The 17,389-nt window shown below is 36.5% G+C and overlaps 1 protein-coding gene across 6 annotated transcripts in view; it reads left to right on the top strand.

Moving 5' to 3' along the window:
* The window catches only part of Snap25 (Synaptosomal-associated protein 25kDa), a 54,085-nt gene that overhangs the window by 7,537 nt on the left and 29,159 nt on the right, over positions 1-17,389 (top strand). For 3 of the 6 annotated variants that reach the window (XM_087415772.1, XM_087415774.1, XM_087415775.1), the window contains exons 2-4: positions 4,919-5,199; positions 6,450-6,491; positions 16,684-16,732. In XM_087415772.1, the coding sequence (XP_087271898.1) occupies positions 5,101-5,199; positions 6,450-6,491; positions 16,684-16,732 (190 nt within the window). In that variant the 5' untranslated portion in view covers positions 4,919-5,100. The remainder of the gene's footprint in view (positions 1-4,918; positions 5,200-6,449; positions 6,492-16,683; positions 16,733-17,389) is intronic. The other 3 variants (XM_087415777.1, XM_087415776.1, XM_087415778.1) reach the window with 1 other exon arrangement.

Below are 17,389 nucleotides of genomic sequence, written 5' to 3'. Positions count from 1 at the left end.
GTATATTTATTTAGAATTATTCAAACAAATAATTTTTTAAATTTAGGATTTTTTCCAGTGTAGCTAAATTTTTAAATACTTTCTTCGCAAAAATATTCTTTCTATAAATATTCTTTCTGTTATAACATAAACGGTGAGGAACAATGTGATTTTTTTATGCTCCGATTGCATCAGCAGTGCGTGACAAAATGAAGATTGCGATTAGATATCAATTTCACCTTTAGTAATATTGCGCAACTAGATAGATCGATGCTCATTGAAACTACAGGACACGCATGAACTTTCGTTGTCTGTCAACTGCCAGACTAGACAAATTAAAAAGTAGTGTGGCAATCACACGCCACCGCGTCGGAACGCGGATTTCCAAAAGGAAAACGAAAAAAGGAATGCGCCCTTGTGCAATTTCATTTCGTTCCGAAGGAAATAACTTTCTCAGCAGCGGAAAATAAAGTTCCGTTCTTTCTCGCTCGTCATCGTTCCATTTGCATGACGAATACGTGCCGCGATTATGAACGTTATCGTAGTTATGTGTTGACTTTTTTTACGAATAAGATTTATGTTTCTCTTTTATTGCGGTATAAATCCCATCTATATCACTACAAAATGTTATACGACGTTATTATACTCTCGTTACTTTCAACATCAATTTTTATAAAAAAATTTTATCTAACAAAAAGATAGCACTTTTTGTAACATTTATGTATAACGACGAGTATAACTGTCGTAATAAAATCCATCTCGTGATATATCTGCTGTAACCGTCGAAAGCGATTCGTTTCCATCGTGCGAATACCGGATAAAAACCTGTTAAAATCCTTCTATTCTTCATTTCTCTCTTTGGAGTCAAACGAGTCAAACGAGTCGGATAAACCATTTGACTTTTATTTTTGTCGTTTTATCGCGAGTTTTATCTGTGCGTGAGTTTCCTCTTCTCTTTCCTGCTCCGAGCACTAACAGCAACGCAGTACGACAAACTGGTGCAAGTGCATGCAGATAGCTGCATCGTCGTTGCACGTTGCGGCACGATCGACCGCACACGTGTCATTTAGAGTATCCTCCATCACCCACTTGCGTGTTCCTATCACCCAGGTCGTGGGTGGTTACAGGAATGACGTCGTCCTATCGTGACGCCGCGATCATGCACCAATTACCATAATCCTTTGGGGATCGCCTCTTCGAGTACCGCAGGCTTGCGTGAATGATCCCCCTTTCTTCTTGTAAGTTATGGAAAAACCTGGAGTCTGCTGACCTCGTTTGTTGCATCTATATTCGTTTTGCTGTTATTATAATTCGTGAACCGTATACCTGGAACTAGAAGAAACGGTGAGATAAAATCAAGGTCTCGTTGTTCTTTTACAATATTTTTTTCCAGTTTGAATACTGCAAGTTTTAAATCATTTAAAGTAAAGACGCGAACTGAAAATAATAACGGCCTAAAAGATTCTTGAGAGTAAAATATCTAAATATATAAAAATTCTATACAGATGAGGGAAATTTTTTTTAATATTTTTACGAAAAGAAAATTCTTTCTCTTCAAGTTAAATTAGTGTGAAACTGTTTTTGGCGATAAGTTCTATTTTCGAAAATTTGTACGGCAATCTTAACTTTAAAGGGATCCTAAAATGAAGCTCGAATTCTGAGCTGAAGTTACAAGAGGTATTTTTCCAGCGCACCGACATGTCTTTATATACTATCACATCAATATCTCAATCTATAATACACGAAGTCACATGTTCGTGTCAATTTTCGTACAACAAATTTATCGCGATAAAGCATCTAAGTCTAATTCTAAGAACTCGACGTTATTTGTTCAAACTACATGTTTGTGGATTACTATTTTGTAAGTACAGGTTGCAAAACTTTCGTATCAAGTAAATGTTATCACGACTTGACAGCTTGAGACGGCATGTTACACTAATAGCGAATTCGATTGGACGCACTGTCTAGTGTTTCCAATCGAATTCGCCACAAGAAATAATGAAAAATGTATCAATTTCGAAATTTTTGGTCATTCTCGGCATAAACTTCACCTCACACCACGTATTAATGCGTATACTTTAATTCTGGAAAAGGCTTTTTGAATCTGTGAAAGAGAAAAAAAAATATTTGTTATACAAAAATTACATGATTTAATAATACAGATGGCTTTAAGATCCCCTTAAAGTCCTCAATTTGGCGGAGAATTAAAATTATTGTTCGAACACATTTACATTATTTATTTGCGCGTAAAATTTTTCAACAAAAAAAGTCAATTTTACTATTGCAATTATTTGAATTTGTTTAATTGGCTTTAACAGTTACCGGTGAGCTGATTCTATTTTGGTTTCCCAATTGTGTCGTTTGTGATCGTAACGAGCGACGCCGAGATCGGTCCAACGACGAGGTACCTTTGAACCTGGAAGCTCGCCAACTTCCTCGAGGGCAAGGACAAAGCCGGCCAATAGATTACGCTGCCATCCGTTACATTGCCACTGGTGTACTCGTAATAACAGGCCGTGTTAGTCATTGTATTGTCATTATTTTCATTTTCCGCCGTGTCCCTTTAACAATATATCTATTTTGTAAATAATGCGTCTCGCTCACACAGAAATTCTAGATTGCACCTCGATACGGTTATTCCAGACAGATCCGAAATCACAAATTAGTGATTTCATTCTGATCGTATTTCGGAAGTGTTTTCCCAAGATAGAGCTTGTCTATGTCCACATCGGACGATACGAATCTTGCGGTTTTCTGCGTCACAGATCCAAGCCTTTTGGGAATTCTCTGCGGTTTGCGAGGGTGGTCGTTACGAACTTACACCTCTCACTGGGATAGTTATTGGTCGGTTGGATCGTGCGTGTCCGACGTCCGTATTTGATTTAATTGTTGACCTTAAGGATGTCTCTATATAATTCGCAAATTCAAAACGTAGTTCGTGCTGAGTAAATGCTGAAACAGAATGATGATCATCGCACGCAAAACACACATAGATGAAAACTAACTGTATGCGATGAAAAAACAAACGCAAATCTTTATTCTGTCTCTGCATTTGCGAACTTCGTTTTGCGATTTACGAGTTATGTAAAAGCACTTTAATATTTGAACATCAATTGTTTCCGTTTGTAATATCGTAAGATTATTTTTTAAATCTCGAATACGTAATGCGGAGAACAAAAGTCTAGAACAAAAGTCGTAGCAGTCGTAGGGTCTTAAGTCGTAGAAAATTAACCAATCATAGTCGAATGAGAAGAATAATCGTCGATTAGTCAATTTTCTACGATTTAAGATCCTACGAGGACTACGACTTCTATTGATCCGTATAAGAGAGATCTTTATATATATATTATATATATATATTTTTTTTATTTTCAATATTTTCGATCGATCTTTTTTTTTAGATAATTTTTAGAAGAACAAGCTTATCTCTTTTTTTGAGTATTCAATTAAAAAATATTCAATTTAACCCTTACAAGATAAGAAAGCCACTAAAGTGACACTGTAACAGTGTTACATTTTGAGACAAGGGGACTGTAATAAAAATAATGAATTATAATAAATCTTGCTCAAGGAAAAGTTCTGTAAGGTTGTGAAAATAGATCCCTGCCTCTAAAGGTTAAAGTAATTTTTTATCATTAGTTTTTGCGAATTCTTATTAAAAAGCTTCTCTGCCATTGAGAATTAAAATTAATATGTTTTTTACAATAAGCCATTAAGTCCTACCTAAGCTTAAGTCTTAAGCCGCAAAAAATTGATCAATCACAGTCGAATATGAGAAAAATAATCGATTATGATTAGTCAATTTCTTACAGCTTGAGAGTTTAAGCTTAGGTAACGGCTTTTAAAAAAATAATGTTCACTTCAATAAATGTTAAAATTGAAAAAACTGAAAAAAGAAAAAAAAGAACGTATATTTCGAAAGAGTTGAAATATTTGATATTTTAATATTAAGCATTTCTCTCTTCGTGTTTCTAAAAGAGCATCGAAAACTTCATTCCTCCATCTTACTCGAATCTTCCACCTAAAAAGTCTCATTAAAAACGCTCTTTTATCTCACTCTAACGGTAATTCGCGGCGGGAAACGCATCTCTGTTTCTTGACCTGCCCGCACTCAGTCCGACCAGCTGATCATTTGTCCTGGTCGCGCCGGCCACATCGGCATTGAAGGAGTCAACCGAAGAGGGTAGACGAGAACGAACGAACAAACGTCGACGACGACGACGACGACGACGACGACGACGACGACGACGACGACGATGACGACGACGACGGAGCCGCGTCGCGTCTGCGCGTCCCGACGCCATCGTCGGTGGGTCGGTCGGTCGGTCGGTCGGGGGTATTGATTTTCCACGTCGTCATGTGTGAGTGTGCAGTCGCGCGCACACGCGCTGACCGCACACATACACGTACACAGTATACACACGTAAATTCACACATACATTTGCCGCAACGACCGGTACACCGCGGCGCGGCTGCCAATCCGCCCGCGGAATTCCGCAAAGTCTCTCCCCGGCGTCGTCGTCGAATGGTACCCTCCAGGCTACCTCGTCGTCACCTCGCGAGGGCTTCCATTCGTGATCTCGTTCGAGAAAGGTGACATTATCTCGAGTTCCCTGATTCATTTGTTCGTTCATTCGTTACCGGTTTTGCCATCGCGCGGTCGTCGCTGAAGGAGAAAAGTTCCAATAGACAGTGCTCCGACGTGACGTTGTCACTCCCACCCTGTTCCTCATTGTCTCCGAGGGGAGAGGATGGTCTCTGGGTAGACGTGACTCCACGAGGACGGCATTTCCGTTTTGCCAGGTCTTGGCGAACGTCACGTCCGGTACCGCGCGTCGCGTATTCACGTAGGGATCCAAACTTCTTCGTGCAACCGCGTCGTCCTTTCCTCGCGGAACTGACGAGGTCTGATCTCGTGCTCGTTGCTTGCGTGTTGCAGGCTGCGGTAAGCGGTTCGCCGTTCCGGTCTCGGCGAACAACCAGAAAGCGGCGTCGCACCATCGCATCGTCGCACCGGTATCCTGAGGCGCCGGTAGGCGGGAAGGCAGATTCGCCGAGAGGAAGAGGAAGACCGTCGCCTGGCATCTAATCCCCTGTCAGGCACCAGATCACCAGCCGGCGATGCCTGCACCGACGTCAGCGGCGGGTGCGGCCGAGGGCGGCCCGCCCCGCACCGAACTGCAGGAGTTACAGCTCAAGGCCGGTCAGACTACGGATGAAGTGAGTTGAGATATATTGATATTGTATATGTATACATACACATGTATGTGTATATTTTATGTGCGTATATACATTCACGCGATGTGACATCCACGAGGATTTACGACGCGGGGATTGAAATCAACGTAGTTTCGCTGAAACTTCGAGTTCCGATTTTAATCGCGCGAGGATAAACTCTCGTGTTTATTCGCAACAATAGAAAGGCGACAAATCAGCGTAAAATCCTCTCCCGCGTATCTGCGCTGTCGGAAACTTATCGAATAGAAACATCTCGTAGATCTTTCACAATTTTCAGCACATGAGTTATTGAATCGACTTATTTATCTATGTATAATTAATTCAGAATAGCTAAAAATAATAATTTATTCACGAAGCCATTATTGCATGTTTTATTCATATATTTCTCTAAAAGTAATCAATGTTATTCTTTAATTCAAAGAATTCCTTTAACCTTGATAATTCTTAAGAACTAATTTAAATAACTAATTTATTAATAACACAATGAAATCGATTTTCTCGAATAAATTATATTGGAAGAAAAAAATTATTGCCATTATCATAATTGAACTATAATTTATAGACCTTTTCGGTGCCACCTGTATATTTTTTGATAGAATTGCAAATATAATTATTATTCTTAACATTTTAATAGTAATAAAAATAAAATTCCTAGTCATAATTATATTATCATTCAATTAGAGTCACAAATATCAAATACTTTTCTCTCAGCGTACATGTTTGTAGCACAAAATTACCAGTGTGCTGGAATTCAAAAGAAATCGTACTTCTGCTTTCTAAATCTGAATCAGTGGATAGTCACTAATTACCCAATAACATACTTGGCACTGGATAATCAATGAAATTCAACTAAAAAAGGAAGAATGTTTGAGCATTATATAACTAAAATACTGATATTTGCACGTTAATTTCAATCTTCCAATATCATATTCATTGAATTTATGCACTAAAATAAGGTTAGTTAGATCACATAATAAAGATTAGCTAGGTTAGCGATCTCATATCTCATTCATTGATTATCAGTGGCATACTTGGCACTGATATCAGTGACTATCCACAGATTTAGGGAATGCCTTTTCTTGAAAAATAATCTAGCATAGCGCGAGAAAATGTATCAGGGACAAGGTAGAACAGCAAAGTTGTAGCTCTTCTGAAAAAATAAAAATTTTAAAACACATTCGCGATTCCTCGGGTCACACGTGTGATAACCGGCGTGATCGACTTTGTTTCAGTCTCTGGAGAGCACGAGACGTATGCTGGCGCTATGCGAGGAGGTGAGTCTATCCCTTTCGGCATTTGTTCCTTCCTTTTACTTGCGCATCGAATCCTCGATCCTCTCTCGACCGTCTTCGAGAATCCCGCGTCGGTGCACCATCCCCATATTCTTCCGTGAATCAAATCCCGTGTAGCGACCCTCCCGCAGCCCTTTAGTCCCCCGTAATCTCCTCAAAACCCTCGAATAACCCTGAACCTCCTCCTGTCTCTGTCTCGTAAACTAGGAACTGATTTTCATCGACGAATCGTTATACGCGCTACTGCAGCAAGACAGGCGCCACTGCTCGCTTGGAGTTCCACCTCGAACTGCTTTGAAATAAAAAGAGAGAAAAAGAAAATGAAAATAGCAGTAAAGAGAAAAAGGAGTCGCGCCAGAGAGAGGTGGGCAAAGTACTATTTCGATTAACCGGTCAAGTGGCGAGTGTCTCGATCTCGATCGATTCGATTCATATAATTCGCATTGTCGAGGTCTAGCTAATAGACCGTGAAGTACACGTGAAGTAATATCAAGTATGATGCGGTTGAATACGTATAGTCTCGACCGATTAAATTTGAATCAAGAAGACCGACTAGGCGTATGGATCTTTTCAAATTAAATTTTCACTCCCTGACACTTTAAAAGATAGCGGTGTGAATTTAACATGCGGTATCTGTATAATTCTCACTGGTGTGAAGCCAAAGCAATCTAGTCTTCTCTAGTGTTAATATTAATACCATGAGTTTTAAAAGGAATTTAAGATCCACAACATGTTGGTCTTAAGATTAATAGTTCATTAATAATAATGTTAATATTAATACATGGTGGGTATTAAATCCACACCGATACTTTTTATAGTGGAGGCTTCTACAGTAATATAATTTATCCGACCGCGAGACCATCGAAGGACCAAGTCTCATACATCTCGTCCTTCTTATTTTTCTCGCGGTTTCGTTAATAATAGATAATTGACGTACTGACGAACGCCACTTGACTGGTTAAGCGTTGTTCTTAGCGGGCGCGCCGATTCCGTTTTGCACAAGATTCACGTCAGCGAGACAACCTCCTGCGGGATCTTCAAGTTGTGGGTGGAGGAAAGGAAAGCTTCGTGGGGGCTGTATATACAGAGGGATGTGGGGAGGACGTATTGCAGGCGACGTCGAGGACGTGGGCAAAAAACGTGCGATGTTTTCGAAGTAGTATTTTATCCAGCTCTGGCGTCATACACGGAGGCGACGATTCCGGCGGCGTGTTGCGGTTTGAGCGTATAAAGCAGAGAGGGTAAAGAGGATTCGTTTCGCGACGAACGAGTGGAGTGGGTTCGCTCCTGACAGGGGAAGGGAAGGGGGACAACGAACCCAGTGTCTGCGATCTTAGAAAGAGAAGAAAACAAAAAAAAGTAATAATAATAATAAAAGAAAGAAAGGAAAATCAATCGGGGGAGAACGGAATGATCGCGCGAACGAGCGTTTGCTCGCGCGAGGAGAAATTTGTAAGACGACGCATCGACGCGCTCCGAAAGACGGCGAGGCGCCCCACGAACGTGCGCAAAAGACGGACTTTTCTCGTCCCTTTTGTCGAGTAAACTTTCGTAATTACAAGGGATGGTTCAGACTGGGACTCTGAAAGATACATCGTGAGTAATTGTACGGTTTCGCTAAGTTCTGAAAAAATATATATATATATATATATATATAGTAGATATTGTGTCTTTCATTTATGACGATTTAGTGTAGAACAAAGATACAAAGGGATGCCACATAGAAATAGTCATTTAGTTTAGTAATTGAGATAAAGAAGTACCACAAAGGAGTACCACATAGAAATGTAGTCATTTATTTTAATAATTGGAGATAAACGTACTATTCTAATGTTGCTACTAAATCTTGAGGATTTTTGGAAGATTGTAAGTATGAAAATATGGGAACTGAACCATCCTATGTATGTTTTTGTTCGTTTTCGATATATTTTTTATTATTATCCAAGGTACTTCAAAACTGTCGCATTTCCCTTCAGTCACGGATTTTTTTTAAAAGGATCTCGTTCTTTATTTAAAGAAACGAAGGACAGGAGGGGAAAATAAAAATGATATTTTTTTTGTTCAACAGATTTTATTTTAACAAAAAGAACTTGCGGTATTCTCAAAATGTTTTACTGTTTCAAAATAGAAAGCTTACAGTCAAAATTTTCCCAAGACAATATCTATTAAATTATCAAAGAAGCATTTATCAAAGAACTTTCTTGAATGACTATCCGATAACTTTAAAGTGCTACATTGTACCGGATGTGCTAGAAATTTTATAGTCGCTGTATACATATTAGAGAATGCTGAATAATTTTCAATTAAAATATCGATTTAATATTTTTTTTAATTCTACATAAAAGAATTCAAGGAAATATCGTTTAATACTCCGATTAGATTGCTTTGACTTCATTTCATAGTCGCTGTATACATATAAGAGAATGCTGTGTGGATAATTTTCAATTAAAATATTTTTTTTTTCTAATTATACATAGAAGAATTCAAGGGAAGGACTGTTTAATGATCTGCGAAAGAAAGAACTTTTTCATCGCAGAAATTTTTCGAGTTTAGGGGAATGTTACGCGACAAGTGAGTTAGATTTCGCTTCTCAAGTTTCGCATCGCTGTTGCGGAAGTGACGATGTATGAGTACCTTTTCGACTTCCGCTTCGCGGAATTTTATATCGATCTAATGTTCCACTCGCGTGTGTTACTCGCGTGTATTTTACAGTACACATTGCGTGCGTGCGTTCGCGCGTGTGCCACGACCGTGACAAAAATACGATCTGTCTGCATTTCTGCAGCTCTCCACGTTCTCTTTCCACGCATAATTAATTATTCGCTGTCTATATGTCCGTACCTTCGATATCTGTTATACTATCTTCTCGATACATATGTGTGTGCGCGTGTGTACATCTCTATATACATGAATGTACGCGTATATCTGTTTTTGTACATATTTACATACAGAGATGTTTGCTCTTCTTCTACTTTTAACTTATACTTGTCGAAGGAACGTACGCAACTGGCTTCCGTGATCTGATTCGTTCAATAATCAGATTATCGTTACAATGTTTGATCTTATTTTAGCATCATATTTATTATTATTATTGACACTAGTGAATAATTTTATCAGTAATTGGCTTTTCTGAATTAGAAAGAGTTAGAAGATTATTTTTTTAATGCAACAACATATTGATTTTTTTTTACAATCTCGTGTCTCATTAATATTGATTTTTCGCTCGATTATTATCAATATAAATTTAGTACCTTTGAAGTGAAAGTATTTATATGATCTAAACTTTTCACAGTTTACAATGTCATAATATTTAGAATGGTATAAATAAAATTACACTATTATTCTATAGCAAACTTTTACGATTGCATAATATTAGGCAAATTTCGAACTCGCTGTAATTTCGTTCATTTTATTCGCGACTTTCGCAAGAAATATTATAATGACGAGGTGAAAGAGGATATCTGCTTGAATTTTCTTCGTTTGTGGACGGAAAAGATCCGTCGAGGTCCTTGCGTCGTTCCGTTTCAGTTTCTCTCGCTGCTACTTATCTACCTGTGGCTCCACTAATAAGCACTGTGTCACATTCTTCCGAGCACCGAAGACGTCCTTCGAATCATCATCGACCAAGAGAAGCGTACGTACACACACTCACAATGCGCAATGCGTCATCATCGTCACCTCGTGACGCGTGATAACGATCGCGTAAACAGTCGGTCGTGCTCTCGATCGACCAGGAAGCGAATCGCAAACCGATAACACGAGCTTCTGTGAGGGAATGGGAGGAAACGGTTTTGTAAAAATATTGGGGCTACGCGTATTTCTTCGAATTGCGAGAGAATTACGACGACCGATCGGTCTTTATCTCCGCAAAACTCGATCGTGATATTTTTTTTGTCACTATGAACGCGAATCAACTCGCGGTACACCCGCATCTCTTTCGTAACTTCCATCAACGTAAGTTTCCTGCGCGATGGTGTGCGAGCGACGGTTTTTCGTTATCAATAGTTTGTACTTGATATGAACGTCGACGTTACACGATTTTCTTGTAATGAAAATTTTCTCAAGGATAAAAAAATTATTTTTAGAAAATGAAGAAAGCAAACTTTTAATAAGAAAAATTAACATGGTTTATTATTTTTATCTCTATAAAGTTTATATATATATATATATATATATATATATATATACAATTCATAAAAATAAAGAAAAAATTACATTTAATGAAACTTTCTTGTTAATTTCAATATTTCTATAGATGCTTTTCTTATTGATAATATACAACATAACTTCTTATTTATTTACTTCCATAAATTTAGTGGCAAATACATCTTATTGTGAGACAATCCTCCGCTGATTAACCTATTATTCGCCGACAGAGACTTCCTAATATTATATTGAGATATTGATTTCCTAATATTTATATTGATTCCAAAACGCTCTAAAACGTGTTAATTGCCAATTAACGCTAATATGATTTTACATAATATAGATTTTACATAATATACACAGAACTAACAGGCTAATAAAATATGATATAATAATAATTAATTATAGCACTAAATGATATTAGATACTAATAAGTATATAAATTATTACGAGATTAATATTTATTATAAAAATAATATTTATTATGATCGCGAAAATAGCTCGGTGCTTTCATCAATTAATTATCCTTGCACACCGTCGACGCAGACAGACGTATATATGTTCTCCTATTTTTTTTTTCTTCTCATTATCACGTATTTGCGAAGGGCAGTCCCTTCCTTTTCCTTGTATGTGTGTGCCTCTTTAATTGACATCGCGTACTACAATCGTTAGTTACTTACTAGTATGTGTAGACAAGTAAACATCGATTCAACGATCAGTGCTTCTCTTCATCTTCCTTTGGACGAGATTGTAACGCGCACGAGGACCCGAAGACGCAAAGCAACGACTCACTCATCGTGCTTTTGATGCACTATTAATTCCGGCAATTGTGTTATACATACGCGCGCTGTACTGTAAACGTAACGCAAACGATTGCGTTGTGCAACGCAGCACGCGAATTATTCAACGACAGCGTCGAAGTTCGCGATAGCGCAGCGAGCGGAGGGAAGAATGTCGAGTGCTCGCGTGAAAAGAAAAAAAAAAGAAGCATAAGAATTATCTTTCGCGGATGAAACTGCAGTTCGACTTTTCGCTCTTTAACCCTTTGCGCTTTCATGATCACCTTGTAAGAGCGAGATATGACACACTCCGTATATTCTTTTAGAACTTGTCCCCTTTTTTCATGTCAGACTTTTCTTTTATTTGTTCTGAAATAATGATCTTTTGAAAAGATAAACGAATGCCGGTTCATACAGAAATGTATTTATTCTTAAAATTAATATTTAAATTTATCTAAAAGTGGAGCGATTAATGGTAGATAAAAAAATGTTTTTTTTTTAGTGTTCTCTATTTAAAAAATATTCTAGTTCTTAATATTGATTTTTAGAGAATTTGAGAAAATTATCTTTTTTTAATTCACTATTAAGTTGTATATTCGTGATCGAAATTAAGATCAGAGTAGGTATCTGTTATGGAAGAATATCATTTATGAATTATGATCTTTGTTTTATACTTTATCTATTTGAGAGAGTATTTTATAAGAATGACTATCTCGCATCTCGACGCATCAGCGAGAGTGCAAAGGGTTAAAGCGCAAATAGATCTCGTGCGAGGGGCTCTTCAAGATGCCATCATCGAGAAAGAGAAGGAGTTTGGTCCTTACTAAGAGGGAGGTTGACCGCTTAAAAGTAGCTCCCATCGAAACGAGATGTCCGAAAAGAGAAAAACGGCGAATGCAGCTTAAAAAGAGAAAAGCGAAAAAAGAAAAAAGGAAAAGGAAAAAAGAATTGAACGAAGATATGAGGAAAAAAGGAGAAAAGCTGCGTCTGTATATGTGTATACCAAAGCTGTGCTACTCTCTCTCTCTCTCTCTCTCTCTCTCTCTGTCTCTATCTCTTTCTCTCAATGTTGTTTGTTGCTGGATGTTAATGTATGTGTATTGTATACGTGTGCGCGATGTGTGCCTGTGTGTGGTCTTTGCTTGCGTAATCCGCAATCTCTACACTTGCCTGTTCGATTGCCTATCCGCTTTAAACGATTTCAAGGATCGAAAGAATGATCAGCGACTGTTTTTCAAGTTCAATACGATATGGAAAATTTTATAAAAATTTTAAACATTTCATGATTATAAATATTCAAGGAAAATTAGATGTTTCTGCCGATTTTTACAATTTTAATATTTTCAACGTAAGTTAAGATGTAGAACAGTACAAGTGACATTATGTTATTACAACATCAAAATGTTGAAATGATGGACATCTTTATTTTATAATGTGAAAAGATAGTAATAATGATTATGCATTCTTTTCTTTGATAAAACATTTTGTCATACATTTAAAAAAAATTATAGAAAGGATAAATAACAAAAATTTTGAATATATCCATTATATTCATTGTTGCTGGTTTATCTTTTTGATTGATGAAATTTTGTTGCCTGCTCGCTTTGGCTGTTTGGCTATCTCTGTGTATGTGTGTGTGTGTTTGCGCGTGTATGGTTTTGTGTGTGTGTGTGTGTGTATGTATGTGTGGGTGTGGGTGTGTGTGTGCGCGTATTTGCCTTTTTCCTCTTTGCAAGCCTCTATCCACTTTCCCTCTTCAGTGCATCGTGCTGTCGCTCTTTTTAGAAGCAGTTATCACAGCTCAGTATAATCAATACTCAGTGCACTACATTAATTCACGCTATCATACAAAACAAATACATTTTTCATCGATGCATGAGTTGTCCCAAAAAATTTTACGAACAAACCGATGATATGAACGAATCGATTTTTTGTCGTGATTAAAATTTTATTTGAGCATCTAATAATTTATAAGGTAATGAAGAATTTTAGGAAACTATTATTGAAAAATTATTATTGCTTAGATGTGAGAGTTATTAAAAATTTATCTAAATAATTGTTATAAAGCTTACGTAAGCCTTTGTGCAATTTTTTACGAACGTACGACTCTATCAATTTACATCCAGAGAAAAGTTTCTTCGATTTAAAGAAATGTTTCTTTGCTATACGGTCAAAAAAAAAATTTCTTTGATTTGAACATAATTTCTTTAAATCAAATGAACTTTTTAATTTGATTTAAAAAAATAATATTTAAATCAAAGAAATGACGTTTAAATTAAAGAAATTTTTTTCTTCAACCGTATAACAAAGAAACATTTCTTTGAATCAAAGAAATTTTTCTCTGGGTTTACAAATTCTATTTTGTGTATGAAGTAAAATGTTGAGGAAAGAAATAATTAAAATCTTGTTTGCATATTACTTATATCTTGCTGATTTTCAATAATATGTTAATTAGTTCTATCATACACAATTTTTGCTAAAGAAAAACCAAACGCGATAAATAAAATATCACAATTAATGTAAACTTTTTTTGAGACAACAATACTTGTTTAATCTTTTGTACCCGAATGTGTAGCGACTTATTTGTATCATTAATTGATAAAAATAAATTATATTTAGTATATTGTGGAATGTGTGTGACACTTACATTTTTTTAAATAATAATGTATATAACACATCGAGTACAAGGAATTAAATGCACTTAATGAACGAAGGACATTTTTTATTAATTTTTTTATTTCTCTATTTGTTATTTCTCTATTATTTAAAATTTATCTAGATTAATCTAGAGTTTACTGATCACGATATTTTATTTATATCTTATATGCTCGTCACTTCGATATCGCCAATTTCTCACTCTTCACGTTTCCTCCCTTATTTCTTATGCACTTCCACCATTACCCGCCGATATTTTTTTTAAATATTAATATGCACGCTTGTGCCTCAAGTCGAATGAGGAAAGGAGCAAAACATGAACAAATATCAATGAAAAATAAAAAATTGTCAGAAAATCAATATCTTACATTATTCTCTCAATATCGCCTTTATTTAACATGGCGTTTAATCTTTAAATGCGATTTGTTCAAGTCCTATTTAATTGATATCTTTTATTCGATCGCGTTCAATATATTATTTGATGTGTTAATGATCGAATGAAATTAAAATCGGATATCCGTGTTCAGTATTAAATACGATGTTCAAATATGAGTAATTATATAATATAAATGAAGTATTATTATAAAAGAGGAAATTGTTAAACATATATAAAAATATATAGTCGCTTATCCTTTTCTCCTCCTCGAGTCATCGATTGTTTCATTCATTCGCTCATTCACTCATTCGCTGCCCCTTCATTCACCCTCCCGCCCCTTCCACTCCAATTACGTGTGCGTGTGTGTTTTACATTGCACTTATCCAAGTACTCGCAACCCTTTTTGAGTCCTGAAGTGTCTCGCGTTGGGATTTCTTGCTGAAATTTGTATTAAATTGTGTGTGTCTTATATATTATTACAACCCTTATAATCCTTATCATAATTAGTATTGATATAAATTCGAGTATAGTATTAATATAAAATATTACTTATCATTTTTACGAGAGAAATAATTTGAATTTTAAATTATTTTTAATGTATTTCAAGTATAAATAATTTTTAGGTCTTAAGCTTCCAAAAAAAATTTGTATACGTTATAATGTTCTTATTTGTTTTATAAACTTTTACGATGTGCTCTCTTTTAGGTTTTATTTTTTGTTTTTTTCATTCAATCTTGAAATTTTTTCTTTTTTTAAATTAACATATTGATTCAAATTATGAAATTTAAATATTAATTATTAATTAATTTAATATTTAAAATTAAATATTAAATATTAAATTAAGCTAAATGTTATAAAATATTATTTTATTTCTCAGATTTCAAGGTATTCAATTATGATATATATGCATAGAGATACGTTCTTTTTTTCTTTTATTAATTTCAAACCGTTACTGCCGCGCGCGCACATTCTTGACTCAAAGAGGCCCCGCGGGACTTGTGATTTGCCTTGCGCATTGAAAAGTGTACTCCGTACCCTGCGTTGTACCTCTACCTACACTTTACTATATATCGTTCTTTTACTGGGTGTCCAAGAAATTCCCATCTACCACCCAGGAAAAAAAGAAACACTGCAGACGTGGATCTCTTCGATTGCGCTCGATCTTTCTTTCGCTCTCGAAACGCGAGAAGAGCGCAGGGACGATCGGTGACGATCAAGGGATCGAACCTGTTCAGCCGAAACTCGTAGAATGTCACAAAAGGCAAAGTGTCCCTCCCCCCCAATAAAAAGTTCAAACAAAAAAAAAAGAAACAAAGACCGAAAGAAAAAAAAACACGCGCTTTGTCAGAAGGAAGATATCCCGCCATGTGAAAACAAAAATTAATAAACGCACAACAACGGCGACGACAATTACAGCAACAGGAACAACATCTACAACAACTACAACATGAACAACAACAACAACAATAGCAACATCAACAATAACAACATCGCCATTGACCGATACAACATCAAGAACAACAACAACAACAACATCAACAAAATCGACAACAAGCAACAACATGCCAACACGTTCGTACCGTCACACCGCGTACGACGGTACCTCGATCGGGCCCATACTTTTCTCTTCCAATTGTTCTTGTTCACCCTGCTGTGCCCACCTGTCTCTGCGTCGCGGGCAGGTATCGCGACAAACATATGCGATATATATCGACAATACGCCAAGGCGAACCCGACGGCGCGCTGCGACATTCTTTGTAATAGATAAAAAAAAACAAGGAACCAAAAAAAAAAGAGACCTCTGAAAAAGAAAACGAAAAAAACGAGAGAGGACCCGAAATACTTCTCACTCTGTCCCACTCTCTACGCGTGCCATCACCTCAACATGTCCGGCCACAATGTCCACCTCTTATCTTGCTTGCCCAGTACCCATCACCGACTTGTCCGTTACATATACCTCTATATATATATATATATATATATATATATATATATATATATATACCTAACTACTATACTAATATACTACTAATATTACTATATACTATAAACTTACTTAAAGGAAAGATGTGAAGAAAGAGTAAAGAAAGATGTCGATTCTTTCTCTCTTTCTTTCTATCTCTCCTTCTTTCTCTTTCTTTCTTTCTCTCTATCTCTATCTCTCGCTCTCTAACACTGGTGGTGGTTGTCTGTGTTGTGCTGCCTCTGTCTGTCGTAGAGCAAGGAGGCTGGCATCCGCACTCTGGTCGCACTCGACGACCAGGGAGGTGAGTGAATTCCGCTTGTTAGAAATTAAGTAATGGCCGAAAACGAGGGTAGGAGATGAAGAAACGAGGGAACTACTCGTTGTCGTATAATCACGCACGTCTTACAATTTAACACACCGTCTATCAGCCACGAGCGAGTGTCCTCCTCACACGCATATGACACGCAAACGTATAACACAAATATATAATATATGACGGAGTCTCGAGCGGGAAAATTATGGGAAAAATACATAGCGAGCCTTTTATAACTTTTTTGCGTTCTTTCTACGCGAGATGTGCAAGAAATATTTTAATTTCATTGAGTGAAAGTAATTAAAAGTTTATTTCCGTCGTAAGATGTCTTTCCTTTGTATTTGTTCTATCTCTAGAAAGCTAGGCTGCTTTAAATAAAATAAACATTTGAAAGTAAATTTTATTTGATTTTATAAGGGTTGAAAGTAGATCTTTTGCGATTTCCCTAATTTTTCCCGTTATATTTTTTACGTTGAAGCTAAACAATAATAGTTAACAGTATTCGGGCACCCCCGTAGATTTCAACCTAAACGCTATTTATGCTTGCTACTTGTGAGAGAAATTCAGAAACGCGTTAAATTTTTTGAATACACCTACGTAAATATTTTCTCTGATAATTAGACACACGCATGACGGTATAACGAT

The sequence above is a fragment of the Acromyrmex echinatior genome, chromosome 18 (genome assembly GCF_024713525.1).
Source record: "Acromyrmex echinatior isolate Ae372 chromosome 18, ASM2471352v2, whole genome shotgun sequence".
Lineage (NCBI taxonomy): Eukaryota > Metazoa > Arthropoda > Insecta > Hymenoptera > Formicidae > Acromyrmex > Acromyrmex echinatior.
This window is presented reverse-complemented; position numbering and strand designations above follow the sequence as displayed.